Consider the following 25,038-nt stretch of genomic DNA (forward strand, 5'->3'; position numbering starts at 1 on the left):
CATGGTGTTGGCCCATGATGCTGGGTTACATCCAACATGTATATGTCATATGATCTTCATCTATCTTAAAGCTTTAGCTCCAGTGGCAGGGTTTCACGTACAGCAAACTTATAGTGTCATGAATCCAGAGGAAGAACCAAAGATGGTCCCCACTGCCAGTGAGTGCTCAGAATTAGTACCTACTTGGCAAGAAGTTGCTTTTTTAACAGCTTTTGGGGTTGTCCCTGAAAGTATACTTTATAACTCAAATAGTGTTTTACGTTGGTAGCCTAAGGCTATAGCCAAGTGATTCATTTTCATAACTTGAAGAAAAATACCATCAACTGTGATCATTTTTGGTCTTCTCCAGACCGTTAAGTCTAAGAGACATGGAGCATCTTGAGAAGTGGTGGGGGGAGAGAGAGGGGGGAGAGAGAGAGGCTGGGGCGGGGGGGGGGGGGGGGTCTGTCTTGAAAAAGCCTTCTCTCTTCCTATCCTGTTGTTCAAAAGGGACATCTGATTCCCATTATTCAGCATTAAATATCAGTGAGGTCAACTGTAGCCCCATCACAGAAAGGTGTCAACAGCTTGGGACCCGGCAGAGAGAACAGGCTGTTTGACAAGGTCTTGCTTCACCCGTTGGCCATTGAGGAACAGCTCACGAGAACGTTCGAGAAGCCTGAAAACGCCAAAGCAATTCTCAAGCCACCCAGATATTTTGATCTTTTAAATATTGTGGCCTAAACAGCCGCTCGTTTCACCAGATAATATCAAGCAGCTTTAGTTGTTAGGTGAACTGTACACCTTGCAGGGACATTCAACATTCCACGCCCCTGAAATAAGCCTGGTTTTATTGTGGAGGAAAGTCATTTTATTATTTATATTCTGAAATCTCCCCATCTTTCCTCTTGCTGAATTATAGGTAAAGAAAATGGTGAAAATAGAATCACCTAAGAAAAACATATTTTGGTTTTGCTTACGTGGAAGAGTTTTATAGGAATAGCAGATTTTGTCTATAAGTAAAAGTTGGTACTGAGCATTTATAATTCCTGTTGTAATGCATTATAAACAAAGCACACGATATTCCCAGGACCAAGTCTGTAATATTCTGGAATGGATCACTTGCTTACATTCTAAAAAGGGGCTTCTGTATTGTGCCTTTGGAGGCTGAAGTATGAATGGCTGCCTTCCAAAATGGGCGTGAGTGTTTTTCTTCTGAAACTAACATTCACTATATTATAACGTATGCACTTGCAAACCCATAATATACCCAACAAATACCATGTGTATATTTCTACAAAGGAACTAATTAGAGGCTTTAAGTATGTCTAGAACAAGGAAATAATGCTGTTATTGTTTTATTAATGTTGCTACCATACATACCACTTTGTTCCCAGCTTTCACTCTGAAAGTTTTATTCTTTTTGGTGTGTCTTTACAATGCATCAGAATGTATGGGTGTTAAGATTTATCCTGCAAAGACAGTGGGGACTCTTGGCCATAGTAAAGGCTGATGGCCGTTGTGCACCTGGCTCTAGAGAAGGAGATGTGTGCCCGTGAGTCCCTCCTGCTTCCTCATGAGCAAATTTCTTTTTCCAAAAGGAGTTCCTGGGAATTCCCTGGTGGTCCAGTGGTTAGGACTCTGTGCTTTTACTGTCTAGGGTGTGGGTTCAGTCCCTGGTCGGGGAACTAAGATCCCACAAGCCATGCAGCACAGCCAAAAATAAAACAACAAACAAACAAAAACGGAAAAAGAACCAAAAGGAGTTCCTTTTTTGACTTAGCAGTGAACATTCAGTATATGCAGATTTTTAAAAATATTCCTTCTTCTGCAGCTGTTATCACCACCTTGTCTGGTGAACTTCAGCAAAAACCCAAGGCAGGTACTGTCAGCCTTAGCAGCACTTTGTATAAGGTGTTAATCACCTTATATCGGTAGTTGTCCCGTAGGTGTTCGTATGATCTCTCCGATCTGGGTGCCAGTTGCCTGTAGCTCTCTCCCTTCTTAGAGCATGGCTTTGGATGAATGCAGATTAGATGAACGTAGTTGTTGCACCCCTGCTTCTGCTGAATGGGGGGAGGGCAGGGGCAGCAGAGGGCTCTCCAGCTCTCCCCTTCTAAGAAGGGACCAAGTGTGCATGGTGGCCCGTGACTGGAAATAATCGGAAAATGTCACTTCTCTGGTTAATCTCCTGGCAAAGCTCTGGTAAGTGTTTTTTAATGGTGAACATTTGAAGGAGGTTGAGAGCTGGGGTGGAAGCATAAAATGGTCTCTTCAATGTAATTTTCATTCTGTGACTGTGCCTCCTGCAGGGTAGAACAGGTGGACAAAGTGAAGGCGTAAGGGAAAATATCAAGTGAAAGGTAGTTAGAGGGTTTTTTTTAAACGTTTCATACAGAAAACAAAAAGACTTGCATTTTCAAGCACCTGCTATTCGTGATCAAATGCCATTTTTTTTCTCTTTACTGTTTAAATGAACTACTAGTCAGGTGAGACCTCTCTTTGTTGATTTATTTTTTTCCTTTGAGGAAAATAAAAAGCCTTTTTGAAATCAAAAGTAAGTATGTGAACGTGTGCTGGAGAAATAAATGTTAGATTTAGACCCCTTCCTCATGAGCGATTGAGTGAGGACAGCCACATACAACTACAAGGTTCTTTCTGAAGGATCCTTGCCTCTTGTTACCAAAATAAGGATTAAATGATGTGCCTGATCTTGTTGGCAAAATACATTGAAAGATCACAGCCAGTCTATAATCCTTCCTATATCTACCTTGCTTTTTCCACCCTTCCCTCTACCTTTTTATTTTCCTCCAAAGATGGCATCAAAAGAAAGAAGTGAACTTTTCCAACTGTGCTTTCAAGTTCTTTTTTTCTGTTAAGGCATGAAGGAAAAAGTGATTAAAGGAGAGTAAGTAAATTGCATCTGCTTTAACAGCTTAACCACAGATCCTTGTTGCTTTTTCTCTGTAGAACAGAAGTGGGCATACCTTTGGGGATACAAATTTGAAATTATCTTCATTTATAATATTGGCAAGAGGGTATCCATCATAGCTCTCATAGGGAATTCCAGAAACTAAGGCTGTTGGCCCATTTGGGTTCTTGATTTAATTTGATGAATCACTATTGTTAACTTGGATATCTGAATAGGTTAAAATAGTAATTTAGGTTAAATAATTGCACATAAGAACCATGTGGAAATATGGATCATCTGTAACTTTGTTACAGTTCAAAGAGGTGACACTAGAATTAAGTTAATGATAAAGAAGAAACTGTCAGTGGGATTTGAAAGAGGGAAAACGTCAGTAAGTTGTTGCTTTTGAGGTTAAGATGAGTTTTAATTTGACTGTGGATATGAGCAGCTGTGTTGGAAGACAGCTCTGTGCCTTTTGAAGATGAAGGCCGTCAGAGACCTTCAGCAAGTTATGTATTAATTAGAGGGAAAATACAGCTAGAAGAAGAAAAGGGATGCATTATTGATAAACAAGACGTTCATTTAAAATTCAGCATGTTTCTCTTTTTCTTATTCTAAAATACATCTCACAAATTACACTGGCATTTAGGTCTTAACATTTGGATTTCTTTTGTCGTATGATGTAATATTAATATTTGGCTTTTTTTAATTAACACTTTAAAACACATAAAAAAATAAAATGCAACATGCTTACAAGTCTAGATGTTTAGAATTGAAAGGTAAAATTCTAAATATTTAAGATTCAAACTCCAAAATCAATAGTCCAGCTTTTAAAAGTAATTTTATGATCTTCATAAGGGAGAGCTCTAACCTCTGCTGGTTGAATAAATACACTTTGGGAGCCATTAGGGAGTGTGGCAAAAAGCGGGCATCCCTGTGTACCATTTAAGCTTGGAGCACAGTTCAAGAGGCAGCGAACCAGGAACTATAGTGGCAGGTCAGACAGGCCTGTGCAACTCGTTGCCATCTGTCATGGAAGGGCATTAGTAACTACAGCCAAGACGTAAGCAGGAAGTCATCTTGGAAGGATATAGATTCACTCCATGGAGTTCTCAAGAAAGGGAAGGACATTTGTCAGCTCCAGGTGGGGCTGCTGCCCCGCCATGTGCTGAGATAGTTAACATACGTGAGTTCCAGGGTATGGGAAGGCCTCCATGGGTGGTAGGAAAGTCTGGTCTGTGGAGCTCACATCTGAAAGGACTGTCCTATCGTGAGGGGCAAAACAGGCAGTGCTGCCTTTCACTATTTGAGATGAACTGGCTGAGAACTCCAGTCTAACGTCAAGTGTCTGGAAAATGCTGGGTCTTTGCCATGTACTGGGCAAGGTGCTTGAAGCTTTATATGTCTTGTCTCATTTATCCCTAGGAACTAGGGGTTGTAAGTACCCTCTCCTCCATTCTATAAGTAGAGAAGTTGAAGCTCAAGGAAGTTCAAAGAAAAAAAAAAAAAAAGAGAGAGAAAGGAAAGAGACACTCATGTAATGTCACACAACTAGGAGAGCCAGTGTGTGAGCCAAGGTATTTGACTCCAAAACCAGCCTTTTAACCCCACTAGATTATACTCTACAGAAGTGTGTTTTATCCCATTATTTCATTTTAAACAGGAAAATAAAGACCATTGTAAGAAAATAGGCAAGCAAGAATAACCCACAAACAAGATGCCTACGGAAGTAAAGCTTACGGTAAGGTTAGGAGGTCAGGAGGAAGCAAAAGCAAACGGTGGCAAATGCAGTGAAAGAAAGAGCAGATTCTGAACCTCCGAGAGATACTGTAAGCGTTTCTCCAATACTCTAAGTAGCCTGAAGATGCACGGGGCAGAGTGAGCTCTCTAACGAGAGCCAGAGCGGTAGTGGATTCGGTGAACATCAGCTTGACTTCGCAAACTGACTATGAAAATCTAAAATCTTTATTTTGGAATCAGAGAATCCAGGACAGTTGTATGCGAATCGGAGGTGATTGTGATCTGAACACCTCTGAAGAATCAGATGGGACTTGACAAGAATTCAGATTGTCGGATAACTTAAAACCTTTAGCCCTACAATATTAATAGGGTAAAATGCTTCAGAGAAAGCCTGTGCCACTCACAGAATACTCTATCCAGTGAAGAAGGGAAGGAGAGAGACTGAGCTGGGACAGGTTGCTTCAGCCAAGAGACCTTTTCCTTCCACGAAGTTCTCCATCCCTGGAAGGGAGCACCCAGGGCCCCTTTCTGACCTGTGCTCACCTTCCTCCCCAGCTACGTTCCTATCAGCTTGCACAGTATGCCAGAGAACAAAACACTTCAGAGCCATCCCCAGGTGCATCATTACGGGAAAGACAGAAAGGATCCCTGGCCCACATTTGACAAAAATTAGGATGAGTAACATGGGAGAGGCCCCAAAGCTCGGTATGCACTTTAGCTATTCACGCAGTGTCCTCACTGCTTTTAATGAAAACAGACCTTGTTGTTGTCATAGCAACACCAGCAACCGAAGATGTCGGACTGTCCTAGGGTGCACCCTCTCCCACCCCACCCTAACACCGAGCTATTGCAGGCTTCTTAGAAGCTTGTAAGTGGCAGCAAAAACATTTTCAGCTAGCAGGCACTCTTTTCTGCAAGTTCATCTCAATATTTTTCTTTTACTTTCACCTCATTCGTCCCAAAGCCATGTTGATGAGAAATAAACGGCCACACACGCCTTACGACATGGGCAGAAAATTTAGCGCAGGGATTAAGAGCTTGGGCTCTGCCTCTGAAGTGTCTGGTTTCAAATCCTGACACTTGCCTACCTGTGTGTGACTTTTCACTCATCTATAAAATAATGATGTTAGCGGTACCTACTTCCTGGGGTTATTGAGAAGATTAAGTGAGCGCATGCCTGGGGAGTACTTAGCACAGGGCCTGCTACATAGTAAGTGGGCAATAAATGTTTGCTGCTATTAATATTCTTATGTTGTTACATAAGAGGTTTCATTTTTATATTGAGTTTGGCAAATGTTAGATTCTGGCCACTTGAAGCTGAAGGATGGCCTGTAGTTAATGATTATCCCACAGAGATGGTTATTGGCTCAGCTTTCTGAAGGGGTGGCATCTCTTTTTAAAGGAGGGCTGCACTTTGGTGGTGTCACTTCTATATTTTGATTGGGAAATGGGTCCAGGAGTTGGGCTTTTTGAGTAGTGTTATTATGTGAATCCTTTCTTTTTCATTATACTCAGATTTGAGGATTTTCTCATATTGAGATATGCCTGTGATGGGAAAATTGTCACTTGAGGAGGAAAGGGCTTGTATGAGGCACGTCTGGGGGGCGGGCAGGGATGGAAGTGTCAAGCCTGGCACACCTCCACTGTACCCCGTGTGCTTTCTCCTACCCCCTCCACCCTCCTGTCTCAGAGATACCAGGGACACTGGCGAGAGCAACGGACCCCAGCCCTCTCGTGAATTCTTACTGTCACTGCCTGCTTCTGGTTGGCCAGGCGGGTTTGCTTTCCTTGTTTCAGATGTGAGTTCCATAGTGATGCAACATCCTTGTTTTTAGGAGGGTTTTTTTTGACTCAGTTAGACTCATATTTGAGGTACCAAATATCAGTAGAAACAGTACCAAAGAGGGAAAGTCCTATTCCTAACGTAGCTCTATAAATTGTCCTCTCCAAGAACTAGCTGCGTGGAGGGGAGCAAATCTTCCAAGACCAGGCCTTTGGGTTTCTTTGCACAGCTTTCCAGAACATACCAAGCAGAGGTGGGGGGCAGTTAATCTCAGCTCATGCCTTTTCTTCTTGCTCCCATCTCACTCTCAGGGTTCTCCAGCCTTTATTACAAAGTCTACTTTCTTATACCTTCCCCAGCAGCCGACCACTAACCTTACCTCAGTGACCTTCCATATGGTAAGGCTCAAAACACACAACTGACATGAGTCAAGTATCCACAAACTGAGTATTTGTTTACAAATAATAAATTCTAGCTCATTCCCGCAACAAATATTTATGACTTCTCTGTGCCTGTGTAAAACATCGGGCACATACAGTGGTGAGAAAATAAACCCTCTGAGGGCAGAGGTCATAACTAAAGGTAGTGAGGGAGATTAACGCAATGATGAAACCAGCAAATACAGAATTATACATTTTATTCATGAAGAAAAAAAAACAAGAATGATACTGTGAGAGAAAATAACAAGGTCACCAACTCTGGAGTGAAAGATCAGGGAAGGCTTCTTTGAGGAGGTGATATTTAAGCCAAGACTGAAGGAGGAAAAAAAAATCAACCAAGTAAAATTGGGGATCAGAGCATTTGGGGCAGAGGGAGCAGCAACGATAAGGACCCTGAGGCGGTGACATGTACCATGTTCTATGAGTGACAGTGGGTAGTGAGTGATGGGAAGGAAGGCAGGGACAAAATCCCGAGGCCCTGGGAGCTGTGATTTCATTCTGTGTGGACCCTGAAGCCAAAAGCAGGATAGTGACAATCCAAATTGTATTCTTCAGAGATCTCTCTGGCCACTGGGTGCCAAGTGGATTTGAAGAGGGAGAGAATGAAGGCAGGAAACCCAGAGGAGAGGCCATTGCAGGAGTCCAGACCAGCAGAGGTGGTGACTGGGGCCGGGATTGTGGCCATGGAGACGGAATGTGCTTGAACGTGTCCCCTTGTACGGGACAAGGAGAAAAAGAAAAGCCCCGAAATGCATTTTCAAGGCTGATTGTACAACTAGTTCTCATTTGCCTTTCTTTCTATGTTCTATTTTCCCATATTCAGAAAAGTTACACCTCTTTCTCATTTTAACCAGCTTAGTCTTTAGGAAAGTTGTAGGGACTTAGACCAGTCTTGATGCTGAAGCCACGGTCTGAGATCTTACAAGTCACTCTTTATTTTACAGCCTACCAGGACTTCTTCCGAGAGCATTTATTCTAGACCAGGCTCCAGTATCCCTGGGTCCCCAGGTCATACTATCTATGTAAGTATCTACTTCTGGAAGAGACACTTCCGGACCAGGGGTGGTAGCAGCTGGTAAGCATGGACTGGATAATCCAAAAGTGAATAATTCAAAATGATTTGTATTTCTGTTATGAGATCCAGTTTTCTTTCTTGTAGATCAGCCACCTCAATCCCATTTTCCTCCACGTGATCAAGTGTTCATGTGAATGTGACCATCGGTACAGAGTGAACGAGTAGATGACCTGTACAGTGCAGTGATACAATGCAGGACTTAAAAGATTGTTGTACCCAACTTGCATACAGATATTTGGAGATGAATTATACATTTTACAGTGCTGATACTGAGTGTCTTTAAATTCTGCCACAGAGCTCTTTAAATATTTAGTTTATTAAATATTCAGTTCTTGTTTTAGCCATCTGGGAGGATTTTTTTGGCCATCTGTTTGAGCTTTTCCTTCTCTGTAATAAATTTAGGAAATTATCCTAAATAGGCTTCTCTACTTGATGAATTCTACATAGACTTCTTCCTAAGCTTTTGGTGACTTTTTTGAAAATGTGATTAATATTGGTATAAATTGGTATAAATCAAAGTATAGTTGATTTACAGTGTTGTGTTCATTTCTACTGTACAGTAAAGTAATTCAGTTATACATATATATACATTCTTTTTCATATTCTTTGCCATTATGGTTTATCACAGGATATCGAATATAGTTTCCTGTGCTGTACAGTAGGACCTTGTTGTTTATTCATTCTATGTATAACAGTTTGCATCTGCTAATCCCAAACTCCCAATTCTTCCCACCCCCTACTGCCCTCCTCCTAGGCAGCCACAGGTCTGTTCTCTATGTCTGCGAGTATTAAACAGACAACTTTATAAAGAGTATGACCATGTTAAGCAAAGTGTTTGTTTTGGGTTTTGTTTATTTTTAAGGTTTTCACTTTTTAAGCAAGACATGAGATGCGCTAACCTTAGTTCCCCGAAGATGAGACGGCAAAGTGATTTTTTCTTTCTGTTTAACTTTGGCAGGCAAAAGTGGACAATGAAATCCTGGATTACAAGGATTTAGCAGCCATTCCCAAGGTCAAGGCAATTTATGACATTGAACGTCCAGATCTTATTACCTATGAGCCTTTCTACTCTTCGGGCTATGATGACAAACAGGAGAGGCAGAGCCTGGGAGAGGTAATAAATTTCCAGAAGTTGTGAGTGGTACAACTTATTTCTCTTTGGCACATGTATAAAAACTGCTGACTGGAATCAAAATAAATCAGAGGGTCCTTTTGGTTGCCCACTGTTTGCAGGCTTCTGTACCAGGTGATTTGAGGTAGTCAAAAACCTATCACACCTTCCCTGCCCTTGGAGAGGTATGGAGAGGTATGGAGAGGTAGGGAAGCAGACCAACCACAGAAATCGGCAGTGCAGGATGAGTAAGCATCAGTACCAGGTTGTAGGATAGCAGAGCCGGCGTGCTGGGAAGGAAGCCGAAGTTGTCAGGGGAGACTCTGTGAGCTGGGCAGAGGGAATAAGGGAGGGAGAGTCCTCGGTGCGCGGGGGGATGGGATGGGGAATGGGGTCTTGGTTTGGGGGCAAGCTGAAGTACATTCATGGGGATCATGAGGGAGATCACAGCCCCTAAATTTTGACAGCTGCAGTTTTTAGCATCATAAGATACAATATGCAAGAAAAGACAAAGTAGAGAGAATTGGGCCACGGTACAGGACCGTGGTATGAGCTGGGCTTCTGGAATCAAGTTACCTGGGCTCAACCCAGGAAGTCCACATGCTGGTTGTGTGACTTTGACCATGAGACACCCATTCTGATCCTAGTTTTTTTGTCTGTAAAACAGATAATGACAGAATCTGCCTCATGGGGCGTTAGTGAGGATAAAACAAGCTATCTATTAAAGATTAATTATCTATATATCTAGATAATTTATCATCTATTAAAGCTAATCTACATTAACTAATTATTAAAGCAATTAGCAGAGAGCCAGACTCGTGGTAAATGTTCAGAAAATGGCAGCTACTACTGTTGTCTTTACCTGTCTTCTTGGGGCTTATTAATACTCTCCCAACATTAATGGTCCACGGGCTGGAGCTCAGCCTCAGCCCCTGGTGAGTGTCCCCTCTCTGTCCCCTAGGCCTCATGGGCTCTGGTCTGTTTCCCCTGGCCTATTCAACTCACTCTAAATTTTTCCCCTTTTGTTTTTTAAATTGGAATCATCTACAGACTGATTTGAGTCCACTCAGAGAGGTGTTTCCCAAGTAGTGGACCAAAATCAGTCATTCAACCAAGGCTAAAACCAATAATCTGTAACATCACAGTGCTTTAAGATCTTAGATGAAGAAAGTTCGTGAAAACGTGGCAATTCTGTTTAATTTATTCTCAATAATGTATGTATAATATTTATTGTTTCATAATCATGTCTGTATTTTTAATTACACACACACACACACACACACACACACACACACACACACACACACACACACACACACACACACACACACACACACACACACACACACACACACAGTATTCTGGAGCATGGCTCTGCATTGAAATGGTCCTTTGGGCAGGAAGTGGTGTCTGTTTTCATGTAGTGCCACCTAGTGGTCATGCCCCTGTACCTGCATCTGCAGCCCCTCTCAAGAGCAGGCTGATTGGTCTGGGGGGTTCAATTGCATTTGGGTGGCAGAGCTTCGGAGAGGATAAGGGGCAAAGGAAGGTTCCTGAGCAGAGTGCATAGGGGCTGGTCCTTGAGCAAGTGTATGAGAATTTCCTAGGGTTCGAGTCACACAAGCAAGGGGAGGTGAGTTGCTTTTTGGTGTTCTGGGCCCAAAAGTTTGAGCTTTGAAGTGAAAGTTCCTGGGTTTGGAACTAGACTGATTTTTCCTCTCCATATGACTTTGGAAAAATTACGTATTTCAGTCTCCTTATCTGTAAATTCAAGATAATGGTAATACCTACCTTAGAGGTTTTTTGTAAGGATTAAATGAAATATTTAGATTACAACAATACCTGGCACGTAATAAGTGCTCAGCAAAAGTGCTGGCTGCCATCATAATCAGCACTGTTACCATCATAGCCTAGAATGAGGCCTGTGGGTTTCTCTGAGCATAAAGTGTGGGTGCAAGGAGGCCCTCTGATCAGCCGTATTCATGAGCTCTTCCCCAATGCATGGATCTTGCAACTTAGACAAGTTTGCAAGCTATTTATTTATTCCTTTAATTATTAACACTTCTTCCAGAGAATCCATCTACTGCCATTTTAGAAACCTGGAGGAGTAAGCTTGAAGTTCTGTGTAGCCATCTGTGCCTCCAGAAAGCCGATCAAACCAGACCATGGGGCTCAAGGAAGTCTGGAGTGCAAGAGAGCCAGCAGCTTCTTGTAAATTTGGGAAAAAAGGGCAAATTCCAAAACAGAAATCCACCACTGGCCCTGTTCTTCAGAATGCTTTGTTTGCATTTCATTTCTGTTTGAAAGCTTTTTGCATTTTAATCATAAACATTTCGGTCATTCATTTAGGAAATATTTGTTGAGCACCTAATATGTGCCAAGAGCTGCTCCAGTCGCTGGGAATACTTGGTTGTAAATGAATGGAGTCCTTGCCCTCATGGAGCTTGCAGTGTAATGTGGGAGACATAATAAACAGACAGATACATAACATAATTTTAAAGGGTGATGGAGCTGTGAGGGAAAATGAAGCTGAGTAAGGAGAAAGCATGCCGGGGCCGGGTTGCTACTCTAAGCAGGAGGCTCACGGAAGTTACTGTGTGGTAGTGCATTTGAGTAGAGACCTCACTGAGGATGGGGAGTGAGCCCTGCAGGTGTCTGAGTGGAAAGCACTGCTGGCAGCGGGTACAGCAAGTGCAAAGGCCCTGAGGTGACAGAGGGGTTGGTCTGCTGACTGCCCTGAGGAAGCCTGTGTGCCTGGAAAGATGAAAGCCAGAAGGTGAATGGTGTTGAGGTTGGCAAGGCCACTGGGGAGGACGCCACAGACCTGGTCATCATAACATATCAGGTGATTACTACTGTGTTTACCAAACTGTGTGTTTCAGTAGACACTGTAACTCATAGTAGTAAACAGCATAGTTTGAGCATATAGGGGAAGTAGTTCCAATTTCTCTAAGTTAATCACCTAAAGCATCGCAACATATTTCCAAAACCCATGCGTCTTAAGCAGAGACATGTGCCCTAGTCTCGTGGGAGCTTTGTCCTTGTGTACCTGTCTGAGCCCCACTCTCAACTTACTGAATCAGAAGACGGGGAATGGGCAGAGGTGCTGGCATGTGTATCTTGAATAATGTTTCCAGGTGATTCTGATAAGCAACTCTAATTAAAACTGAAAATGAGCTAATAATAAACGTTGTGACTTTAATTCTCTTTTACTCTTCTAGTCTCCAAGGACTTTGTCTCCTACTCCATCAGCAGAAGTAAGTACCATTTTTGGAAATTATAATGGGTGGAATTGGGGAGTTACTTGGACCATTCCTAGACTCACATTTTTGCAAAAGGACAGAAAACCCGTGTACAAGATAATGATGAATGTAGGATTCCTTACGTGTAAGATATGACTGTGAGACCCAGAAGTAAATTTCTTTCTAAATGGAGACTAGGGAATAAAACCAGCCTTACCCTGCACTTCTGAGTGGTAGGAAAGAGAGTGGAGAATGGGGCCCCTTGTCCCGAGGTTGGACTCTCTCCTCTCATCTGTAATTGATTGATCTGAATCCTAACCTACTGATGACTGAAATGACCAGCAGTGGTCATGGTGTTTCTGTCAGCAGAGCCATCTTCATGGGAGGCCACTTCTCTTAGTCTAAAATCAAGAGTCTTGTCCCCCCTCTCAGGGTAGACGGACCTTACAGTGACTTTTATCAAGTCCACCAGGCTGGCTGTTCCCTCGGGAATAACCTCCTGAGTATCTGGATCACGTAGAGCTGTCAGTGATGGTTCCATAGTGAGCCATGGGTCCCCTATCAACCCAGACATGCTCTTCCCCTCTGCAGCACCCAGCACCAAAGACAGAGCCCCCAAATTAGTGACGCTCCCAAAACCCATTTTATTAAAGGTTCTTCGGGAAGCTGTTGATGCTGTTCTATAAAATGAAACAGCCCCTTCACACTATACCCCTGATCCTAGGAGTGTCTTGGTTTTGCTGTCACCCACAGTAACAGAGGTGCTTGGTGGCCAGAGGTCTTAGAGGCACTTTCTGTTGTCCCAGCATAATTTTTCCCTTGGAGGGTGGCCTAAGGTCAGACCACCTCAAATCTGAGCATGGTCCAGGTCTAACCCAGCACTTCCATTTAAGCTATTACAGGTAATGATAATCAAGGGATTGTTTGTTCAGTGTGCTTCTTATTATTTTGTATTTCCTTATGGATCCAGTGAGCAAACTCCTCAGGGGTTAGGTCTACCCCCTTCTAAAAATAATAATAATAATTAATAAATAAAATCAGCCGTCTCGTCTTAAAGCTAAGTAACTGTCTGGATAGTCTATATAAAACTGGCCTGATCTTAGGTAATCACTATAATTTGAGATGGTAAAATCTCTGTAGTATTGTGGTTTATGACCGAGTGCTATGAATAACTAATTTCTATGAATATTCTGATCGTTTTCAACTGAAGTTATGAAGAATTAATTTCTATTATTGACCACTTGTCAATAATAGAAATAGTAATAATAGGTTGAGGCACATTATTGGGGGAATTTTGTTTTGTTGTTGTTTTAATTTATTGTTACAGCCACAACTAGGATCAAATCAAAGTTTTTTTGCCTCTTGCTCTCAAATTGCGCACGTCCATAGTTTTCGAGGTTTTAATTTAGTCCTTTTTCATGCATTCTTTCAAACTTTTATTTTTATTGTGCTAGTAGAAACTTCATAGGGCAACAAATCCCTAAAATGTAAAACGTTCCTTGTACTCTCCTAATTCTTTTAAAGTTTCATGTTATGTTTGTGTGCGTATGATTTTTTTTATACTTTATACCTACAATATTCTTTTCTAGATTTGGACATGGTGACAGACTGGTGGTGCTATTGTATCCCATTAAATTGATATGCCATAACTTAATTATTCCCCAGTTTTGTTGAGCACATAATACAAAGTTTTGTCTTTATAAATGGTGGCATTATAAATGTCTGAGGAAATTTTTCCACTTAAAGGTCGTTTAAAAAAATTTTTTTTTCTTTTTGGAATTTGCTTCCTAAAGTAGAAGTAGAATTACTTGATTTGAGGCCACCACAGGCTTGTTCTCCAGGAAAATCGACGTAAAACATCACCAGATCAACAGCATGGATGGTGTGGGTTGGTGGTTGGATCCAGGGATGAGATGAGAGTCAGGAGGCTGGTTCTGAAGCAGGCTCCACCTGCACACGGGTCTCTTACCTGCGTGGAACCTTCTGAAACATTCTGCATTTGTGAAGAAGGGAGGTGATACCATGTGTTCTACCTTCTTTACGATGCGGATCTGATGATACAACCTATGTGAACAGACTTCGTAAAACTGAAAAGCACAATATAAGCGTGGTCATTGGAATTATTCCCTCTTTTCCCAGAGCTCTATCAACACTGGAGTTTATCCTTTATACATCTTAAAATCTTGGTAAAGGCAAGCACTATAGGTTTTGAACAAAAAGCACTAACCGTGGAATGCTTGTTTGCATACCTATTTAAGGAATATGGCCCTAAAGTGTATACATGAACAGGTAGACGGGATAGTTCCTGGGTGACTTTGGTGCAACTTGATTTCACTTGAACCTGACAACAGCCTGCATGTATGCCTTGTGCTCCCACTTTCTCGCACTTGCTTCCAGGGGTACCAGGATGGGCGGGACCGGATGATCCACCGGTCCACCAGCCAGGGCTCCATCAACTCCCCTGTGTACAGCCGTCACAGCTACACTCCAACCACGTCTCGCTCTCCCCAGCATTTTCACAGACCTGGTAAGGGCACCTGTTCCCGGGATTCACTCTCTGTAGAGTCATCCGTGTTTCTATGTGATTGTTTTCCCCACCGCTGATAGCATATTTAAAAATCTGGCTGCCAAATCTATCTGCCCCTCTCCCAGAAAAAATTGCAAACTCCTATTCCATTGTAGTTTGTGTTATTTCTTTTCTCAAAACAAGAGTCATTTTATGGTTATATTCATTATGACTTATTAAATAATTACATTTTGACAGTGAACACCTAGAAGCAAAGGAGGTTTTTTGGGTTTTTTAGACTTGAAGAAAATCTCAGCACTTTGAGACTTAAAATGGAGATCTCCAAAAGAAAATACGGTGATGTGCCTTTTAGGCTTATCTAAAATCTAAATCCAGTATTAGTCATTTACTCGTGAGTTTATTATGTTTCCCCCATCCGGGCACATGGTATTACTAAGCATGCTTGGTTAAGAACCTGCTAGAAAGAAGTCTCATATACAACCTCGGGGTTGTATTTGGTAACTTTTAAGATGCCTTCCAACCTAAGATTTTGCATCAGACTTGGAAAATATAAAAGCACTAGAGGTGTGCTATGATGGAGAATATTAAGAGTAGTGGACCTCATTTACCTTTATCTCGGCAGAATGTAGACCCTTTTACTACTAGTGGGTATCTCCTATGTAGAGGAGAAAAAGCATGGGGATCCCAGCACAGACCGAGGATTCCTGAGAAACAGATTCACCAAGGAAGATTTTGTCCTTCTAAACAAACTTGGTGTTGATATATGTCTATGAAGACTTCATCTTAAGCCTCTTGCTTCTGTGTAGGCTGATGAGAATAAGCCCATTCATATGCTAACGTATTTTATAAAATATAAACCAAAGGAAATGAACAGAATGTAAAAAGGCTGCAATCTTCTCTTTAAAGCCATAGATTTAATGCTTGTAGAGGATTAAATTTTTACTTTTTGATCCTTCAATAAAGTCTAGTTTTCTCTAGACTCAAATATTTACTCAGTATCTGTTGAGTTACGTTAAAGGAAAATTTTTCAGGAAAGAAATTCCTTTTATTTTTCATGTACAGTGATATTCATTTTACTTCTGGGTTTGGATTTATGCCATTTTCTGTCTGGGTGATGAGAAATCCTTTAGGCCACCACCCCTACGTATGGGCATACCCTGATACTGCAGCCGTACCCTTATCAGAATGATGCGAAGTTCACTGGGAAATTGTTGTTCGAGAGAATCCCTGGATAGCAAGGGAGTGGTCAGCCAGGGACATTGTTTCCCTAAAAGGTCATGTCCTCATTGGGCAGTAGAAAGTTTTCCTCTGTTCTAGTCATGGTTCTGATGCCAAGAGCCTGTAGAACATTCCCCATTCTAAGCACTTCTCCTCCCCCTTCACAATATGTTATGGACATGCGTGATGTCAGTTGTTAGGGCTCATAATTATTTTTCGAGATGGGGCTCTGCTAGCATAGTCATGGTCAGCACAGAGCACCTCAGAGTATCCACTCCACACGTTCTAGATACCAGAGGATGACGCACGTCCTTAGGTCTGGGCTTAGGTTAATGGTCCATAACTGAGTTTCCAGCTCCCCTGGTGTCACCACTACCCAATTCTCAGGATCACAGGTAGCTCTTTGCTACCCAGGGGATACAGACAGGTTTCCCTTCTACACAGGAAAAGTAAAATTAAACTTGCAGTAGGAGACGTTTGCAGCTTAAAAAAACAAAGAATCTGACCCTTACATATAAGTATTTCTTTGCAAGGTTCTTGAAATGATTGTCGGTTTTGTACATGTGTTTCAGAGGGTTCTGTTTGGTCAGGTGCCTTTTAAAAACAGCTATGGTGGAGTCTAAGTGACGTGCCCAGTCCTGGCTCAGTGGTAGCTGGTGTCATCCTGACAGAACCTTCTGGTGGCCGTTCCCTCCCACTAAAACCATTTATCCTCGGAGAATGAACTCTGTACTGACCTGAACCTGTTTGCAGACTCTCCCCACTTTGTGTAACCCTTTGTAGGTGCCTTCTTAACCCCTTTTCCTTCCTCCTTTTTCAGACTCTTGATTAACATTCTTTTTTTTTTTTTTCTCCCTTGGAACGATGGTGTTGTCCCTGCTCGTGTGTTAATTTGTGCTCTTCTTTTCTGTTTGCACCGTGTCCTGCCCCTGATCCTTGCTGCACAGAGCTGCTGTCTCCTGGTGTGCAGAGGTCCTTCCTGCACACCGGCAGCCTCAGCTCCGGCCACAGCGACTCCCGCCCCAACTCCCCTTTCCGACACCACTTCCTTCCCCATATCAAAGGTAAGGAGGCAGGCTTCTCCAGGCAGCACCCTGCATAGCGGAGATTTATTAGCACCCGGGGAAGGCTAATAAGGTGCATCTCCAAGAGTCAGCTCTGAGCTTTGGACTTCTCAGCATGCCTGCGTGTGTCATGACTACACCCAGCCGTGTCTTAGAACTGGCATAGCATCTCTCGTTAGGAGAAATATGTCATTTCTAAAGGGCTCTAGATGAAGAAACAGGAAATATGTTTGAGACCCTGAGATTTGTTATCTACTGCTTAAGAAAAATATATATTATTATTTTGGTTTTCTCTGGTCAAAAGCAAAATATAATATATATCTGGGGAATCTTCCTGGTTTTCATATGTGTTATGGCTCAGCAAAACACAACAGTATTCAGCAACAGGGGTTCCAAAGTTGTCTTAATGGTGATAAGCCACTTAACCATGTAACAATATTAAAATGTTTGGACGGTATGAAAGATCTGTGGCAACGTAACTTAAATTTATCTCCTTGAGACAACCCTTAGAGTAATCTTCCTTTGACCTGTCCTGATTTCTGCATGATGGAGAACAGGGACTTTGCCTTCTGTTTTCTGTTCCTGCCCATTTCTGCCCTTCCCTCTATGCCGTTCCCATTGTTCTCATTGTCTGTTATGTTTCCGTAGCCATTCTCAATCGAGCCAAGAGCCCCAAATTTAAAATAAGTAGGAGCCATAATTTAAAATAAGTAGGAGCTCCCAGAGGATGCTTTTTCCGTAGTCTTGATTTGAACCAAATTAACCAAAGAAAATACCTTAAGGAGGGAGTAGCAGGCAAGCACAGATGTTGTCATGGGTCTTAAGACAGACCGAAGGGATTCTAACCCCGAGTTCCAAGAGCTCACGTCACTAACACTTTCTCAGGCAGCCTAAATGTTGTGCTCTTTGACTGAATTTCCTTTGCAGTCGTTTTACAAGCATGCGATTTTAGCATTTTCTGTGCTGTAAAAATAACATTGCTGACAAGCTTATTTGAAGACACATACCGTTTGCCACTAGCAAAGGAATTTTTCAGCAGGTGCAGCACTTTCTAAAATTCTTGACAGGTTATTTAAAATTATTACTGCTAATTAGTATTTGGGGGAGGAAAGACCTTTATTATTTAGATGTCAAGATGATACTTTAGAGAATGTCTATAAAACCATAAGAAATTATTGAAAAAAACTTCAGAGATGTATTTTAAAGAGACTTTAATATAGAAGCCCTTGGCCAAATTAAGATTTTTGTTTCTTTGTTTCTAATATGCAAGGGAAAATACATTTTTTAATTCATCAAAATGTAAACTGCCTTATTCGGTTATTATATATTTCATCTTTCAGAAAGCTACTTTGTGTAGGAAGAAAAATGTCATGTACCCTATAAAGTTATACAGAGTTTATACAAATAACACATCACAAAATATCAAGACTCAATACCTCGTGCTTGTGCACAGCCTTATGGCGAGATGGGCACCCATGTGGACACTGGAGTCCCGGCTTTGAATATTATCTCTGTCACATGCTAGCTATGGGACCTTGGATTGTAGACTTAACCTTTTGAGTGCCACTTGCCTCATCTATGAAACCTCTCCTAGGGTATTGGGGTGTGTGAGGTTGTCGACTGAAAAAAAAAAAAAAATCACAACGTGAGAGCTGTGAATTAAATTTTATTTGGGGCAAAATGAGGGCTATAGCCCGGGAGACAGCACTGCAGATAGCTCTGAGAAACCGCTCCAGAGAGGTAGGGGGAAGGTCAGTATATATGTGATTCTGGTGAAGGGAGAGTACATGCAGTCAAGCACGTGTTTTTTGCAGAAGGATTCTGCTAGTCTCGAGGAGCAGATGTCACCATGAAGGATTTTAGTGCTTTTCTAGATAGGAGGAGATGCAAGAATTGGGCTCATAAAATCTTCTCCTGAAAGTATCTGACTCTCTGAAGACCTGTCCTGTCAGTTTTTCCCAGAGCACAGAGTGCCTCGTTCCTGATCTCCACCCTGAACTCCTTTCAGGGGGTGTTGAAGGTCAGCAGCTGCTGCGGCTCACGATTTCATCCTTATAGAGGTACATGGCAAGCACCTGTTTGTAGTTGGCAAGGTGAAATGCCCTGGTGTGTAGTGAGCACTCAACTCTGGTCCCTCTGTGATTTCCCCCTTGGCATGGTGTTCTTAGAGCACTTCCGGTTGCATCAGTCCATCACTCTTCACAGCGGCCCTATGAAGTAAAGTAGCAGGGGGCAGGCATGGGGATGGATGAAGAGCTGAGGCCCTGGTTAAGTGACCCGGCCAAGGACTCACAGCTAGGAAGTGGCAGCACCAGGACTAGATAGACCCCAAGCCTTCCCATCCCTCGTTCCTATGAGGGGGGTGTGTTTCGGTCTAAATGTTATACACGAAGTATAATTTTTAAAGCAAACTTTTATTTTCCAACTCTTTTTAACTAGGAAATTGCATTCTTATGGAAGCCAAGACAAACAGCTACTTTCAGGCATTTAAACTACAAAATTAACTTTTCAATAGAAATAATAAGTGGTTAGGAAAATTACAGTACTTCGGTGTGCCTAAATCGTGCTTTATTAAAAGTGTAGATACACAACCTTTTCTTTTTTCAGTCTGAATTCGAAGTACACAGTCAAATAGTATAGGTTTAAATTATAGAAAGCAATAGTTTGTTACTTCGAGCTTACGCTTAAAAAATATCTAACGGTCTCTCTCCCATTTTCTTTTTACTGGATATATGCCTACAGTTTGTTCAGATGAAATAGTTTATATACTTCAGATACAAAATATAATGTGCATAACAGTATATGCTTTGTTTTAAAATCAGCTTTTTGCTAAACTACAAAATCAATCATGCAGAATTTGTATATTAAAGATATTGCTTTAAAAGCCTAGTTTAGTTGAATAGCTAAATACGGGTTCTGCAAAGAATTACGTCTTAGTTATTTTGAAAGACACGTATCTGTTTACATGAAAGTCCTCTCCAGTCCAGGGGGAACGTATGGCCATTAGAGAAACACATCTAAGATATCTTTAAAGAGCAAAGTCTCCCAGGGTTTTCCATGGCTCTTCATTTGAACATTCACTCTTTATCTTGGAGCTTGTTTTGCAATCTCAGGGAAATTATTTTTAAAACAAATGTAAGCCAAGGAGCTTGAGGACCCCAGGGTAGGATGTCCATCTCAGGAAGGTGTAGCTGAAAGCAGGGGTCCCCTTGCCCCTCTGGCAGCCAGAAGCCCATCTCCCACTGCCCAAGTCCAATTCTTGGCCCTTATTTCAGACGCATGTGGCCCAGGCCCTCAGGGTCCACAGAGCTGAGGACACCTGCATGGGTGTAGAGCTGAGATGCACATCAACAGCTTTCTCTCTATCTCATTGGCTTCCCCATCCATTTTCTGTAATGCCCATCTCGTTTTCCATTGTGTTTTTTATTTCTGTTCTCTGACCTTCCTTGCAGCTTCATTCTATATCAGTATATCATTGTTGGGCCATTTGGACAAGTGCATGCCTATTTGGAAAAACTATTTTCACCTTGTTTTGGGTTTTGTGCCATGTTTGCACAGTTTCTCTTCCTTTCCCTTTGAAATACTGTTAGATATTTCCTTCTGTGTCCATGAATCAGATTTGCAAACAGGAGGGCTACATATATTAAGTCTCTTTGAAAGAAATCTTCCTTGTTTTGCCATAGATATGAGTTGCTATGAAGCAAATATGTATTTGATACTTGCTGAAGGAAACCATAACGTTTATTGAAGCTTTAGACAAGGACCAGTAATCTTGAAACTCTGTCATGACATTCTAGTTGCTGCCAACTTTAAGGTCCCCTCAGAATTTATATTTTGGAACATAAGCCCTTAGAGTCCAGAAGCTAAGTGTTGCCAGCCGTTTCCCACAGCAGACACAAGCATTGCCATTTAGATTGACTTGTCTTAGAATTTGTCACTGAGGCTCTCATGGTGGCGAAAAGAAGAATAAAAGTTGGACAGAGCGTTTAAATTTAAGTACAGTGGGAATCCTTCCAGTGAATGATCTCCCAAGGACTGAAAAATTGGCCTATTGGGCTGACTTGGAAGGAGCGGAAAAATGAAGACCAAGAAATGTATATCTATATATACAGTAGCTTCTCATCCCAGGAGCTGAGATCACTAACAACTTAGATGAACCAACGCAAGGACTTATTTAAAGGAACAAAATGGCTATGAGTGTGATATATACACTATTATATGATATATACACTATTATGTTATTTTTAAACAGTGTCAACACCAGGCTGCTAGATGATGATGATGACGATGATACCTTCCGTATATGATGTTTCATCTGATGGCTTATACATCACTTTGCCTGAGTAATGAACTAAGCACGAAAATAACCTTTTAGGGCCTTCATCAGTCATTTCCATCCAGGATAGAGTGAAACGTTTTATCACTTAAAGAAAGGGTGTTTAACTTAGAAAAGGCCTCATCTTGAGAATTTTTTTGTTAATGCCAAAATTTCTAATGCCTTTCGCATTTCAAGGACTAAGAATTTGGTACCTAGCAACGTTATGTACCCTGAGACCTTTTCCCCAACGAGCCGTTGTGATGTGTAGAAACCATACTATGCAGGATCACTTAGATGGTGTGTTGCTGAGTAGCTGTTTACCTAGTGTTTTCAAATGTCTCCTGGGAGATTTTAAATGATTATAGAGTTAAATCTACTTACAAAGACTTGAACATACTAGCGTCTTTTCTAGCCACTAGAAAGGTCGGTGGTTGCCGAAGATATGCTGCTAGGTAAAAAACTCTGCCCAACTGGAGACAGCATTCAGCCAGGATACACCCTTTGGGAAGTCAGACAGTCATTCCATAGCCTTTGAGAGCCGTCAACCATGGAAGTGATGGGTTTCTACTGCCACTGGGCAGCAGAGCATCTTAATGATAGAATACTTGGGCAAGTGCTAATTCTAATGGCCTTAAACCTTGATGTCCCATATATGCAGCTATTTTTGTGTGTGCGTGACCCTGGCTAGTAACTGTCAGAACAAATTTAATGGAGTTTCATCTGATTGGATATTATAAACAAAACCTGTGAGAACATTTCTCGCCCCCGAAAATCTGATGTTCTACAAGTACAGGAAGGTTAGAGGTGCAGGATTAAGGGCAGGGAGCAGTATGGTTTCAAAGCAGTAGCACCAGTATTCAAGATAGGCAAGGTCTTCAGAAAAAAACTCAAATAAAGCAAGAAAGTTGAGTCTCTCTAGAACTTCCTTTGAGAATAGCCCACAAGAATTATTCTGTTTTTTAATTATGGATTACTCTTGTGAATAATTTCTAATGTTTGTAGGAGTAAAGAATTCTTCTGGAGTGAAACAATTAAATTGGGGTTATTAAGGATCAACTCTAGGGAAAGCTATTTTTAAAAAAAAGAAAAAAGGTACTATTGTGATCCCATTGCTGTGTCCTAGCATCCGGCTGCCTATAATTAAGAGAAAGATGATGGTTGATCCTGCAGTGGTGCTCACTAAATTAGGTCATTCATTGCTGTAGAATTAATTAGTTGGCCTACTTCAGTCATTCATTCACAGACATTTATTAAGCACTTAGTCGTGGCCAGGCACTGTGTGGAACACACAGAGGTAAATGAGATCTAGCTCTGATTCAGCCTTAGGGTTAAAGCGGGATTTTCTTCTAAACGTAAACTGTATTCTTCCTTCCCCTGCTTGCCTCTACCTGTGTTTTTTATATTAATTTTTTCAGACATGAGCTGGTTATTTCTCTTTAGGAGAGTGATAGTAAATGAGGTCACTTTCTCTTTAAATGAGCTTTTTAATAGATCAGTGGCTGTAGGTGAAGCTTCATAATTTTTAGGAGCTACTATCTCACTTTAGTAAAGTCAGCATTATGATATATTGGGAGCCAGATGCTAAACTGACTCTTGAAACAAAAAAGGAAAAAAGGACAAAAGTTTTACAACATGATAACCAAAAACCTGGACTCTAAATCTGAGACAGTAACAAATTCAGATCTCATATTCGGAATATCTTACTGCCCATTTGGTACAGATCTGTGCTCTGGTTATCTAAAACTATACATATCAAAATATTAAAACCCTATTGAACATGTTATTTTGAGACTCCAGCAATTGACATCTTTCATGCATTACTGGCCAGATTTAGAACAGTTTGATTTACTTGAAGAAATTGGCTCTTGTACACCTAAAACTAATATAATGTTTTATGTCAGTTATATCTCAATTAAAAAAAAAATTTACGACAAAGTAAAAAAAATTGACTCCTGCTCTATTTTCTGAAGATCTGTGATTTATTTAAAATTGTTAGCCTTAACTGATAGATAAATTGGACTTTATCAAAATTTAAAACTTCTGTGCTTCAAAGGACACTATCAAGAAAGTAAAAGACAACCACAAAGTGGGAGAAAATATTTGCAAATCATATGTCTGATAAGAAACTTGTTATCCAGAATATGTAAAGAACCTTTACAACTCAATCATAAAAGTAATTACCTTACTAATTCATTAACTTTTGATAGTCCTATATCTTCTGGTGTGTTCTTGCACGGATGTTCGCTCAGTCGTGGGGAAGGAGGACAGTAGGGTAAGAGCTGATCTCTTTCCGATTTTGCACAAGTCTCAGTTCACCCTGCAGTTCTTATCCGAGGGAATGATGGTGGCTATGGGGGGGTCCTCAAGGCTTTTGCAGCCAAGCCCAGCAGCACGTTGCAGGCTCTTCCCCACTCCCACCTCCAAGAACGCCGTGCTGCCCAGCCACAGAGGCCCGTCCTGTTGCTCCCACACACCGTGGCCCTTCCTTCCCCGTGATGTTCCAGCTCCCTAGAATCTGGACCTTCTCACCCCTCCAGCCACCCATCCACCTGGTGAGCTTACTCTTCAATGACCAACTCAATTCTAGCATCTTTCTGTAGCCTTTATGAAAAATCAATGGTACCTTCACGTGAGTGCCATAGAATTTTTCACATACCCCCGAGTAAGCACTTATGTGGTATTACGTGTACTTGTTGCTTATAAGTCTGTCTCCTTAGGTAGACCCTGAGCAGGCCCCTTGCAGCCAGGCACCACATCTTATTCACCTACTTAGCCTCAATCGAAGCTCACTGCCCAGCCATAGTAGATGCTTAATAAATGTCTCACTGATGGAATTTTTAGACTGGGTAGAGCCTCTTTTAAGAGAAAGGTAGAGAGAAGTATAAGTGGTCCCAAAGTACCTGGAAGAAAGGGGTCAGACTCTACTGTGTGTATTTCAAAGTGAAGCAACAGAAACATAGGCTGCAATGAAGGCACTTTGTGTTGCTCAAAGGAAGGACCGCACAGGTTCCCAGACTCAGCCTCCCATTCAGAGAAATAGATTCTGATTGCCAGCCTCTGCCATTGTGCCTGGAAGTGATTGTTTTTGGGTTTGCATATCCCACCCCTTTACATGCTTGGGTTGTAAACCATCTGACGACTGACCCTGAATCATTAGCAAGTGACTTTCCATTCTTCTTAATGTACTTTCCATCTAATCAGTTTGCTGCCAGCTCACAGCCTTCAACCGCATGCCATTGGAATGATGCATCTTACCGCTCACCGCTTTTAACCTAGTTCCACTTGAACGCAAATCTCTCTTTTGGATAATTCAACCTTATACCAGTCACCTTTGTGAGCCGAGTTGATGAACTGAGTTTGTTTCTTTGGTTTCTCCTTTTTGATGTACCTCCTTCCGGTTTGTTCATTTTGAATTTTTATTATGCTAGCTTTGTTTTCTTTCTTGCTCTCCCTTCTCTCATTTTGTTTTCTCCATTCTTCTCATTGGAGGCAATGAGCCATCCAGCGGCCGGAACTCCCCTCTCCCTTATCGGCCAGACAGCCGCCCTCTCACTCCAACTTACGCTCAGGCCCCTAAACATTTCCATGTTCCAGGTAGGAGCTGACATGGTCTGTGTCTTGGTGTCCTGT

The 25,038-nt window shown here is 41.7% G+C and overlaps 1 protein-coding gene across 17 annotated transcripts in view; it reads left to right on the forward strand.

Moving 5' to 3' along the window:
* The window catches only part of ABLIM1 (actin binding LIM protein 1), a 323,249-nt gene that overhangs the window by 282,119 nt on the left and 16,092 nt on the right, over positions 1 to 25,038 (forward strand). For 8 of the 17 annotated variants that reach the window (XM_065894021.1, XM_065894019.1, XM_065894020.1 and 5 more), the window contains 4 exons: positions 7,798 to 7,875; positions 8,887 to 9,042; positions 12,261 to 12,296; positions 14,679 to 14,808. In XM_065894021.1, the coding sequence (XP_065750093.1) occupies positions 7,798 to 7,875; positions 8,887 to 9,042; positions 12,261 to 12,296; positions 14,679 to 14,808 (400 nt within the window). Of the gene's footprint in view, positions 1 to 7,797; positions 7,876 to 8,886; positions 9,043 to 12,260; positions 12,297 to 14,678; positions 14,809 to 16,973; positions 17,091 to 24,897; positions 25,003 to 25,038 lie in introns of all 17 variants that reach the window. The other 9 variants (XM_065894018.1, XM_065894023.1, XM_065894024.1 and 6 more) reach the window with 4 other exon arrangements.

Source organism: Phocoena phocoena, chromosome 16, assembly GCF_963924675.1.
Source record: "Phocoena phocoena chromosome 16, mPhoPho1.1, whole genome shotgun sequence".
Lineage (NCBI taxonomy): Eukaryota > Metazoa > Chordata > Mammalia > Artiodactyla > Phocoenidae > Phocoena > Phocoena phocoena.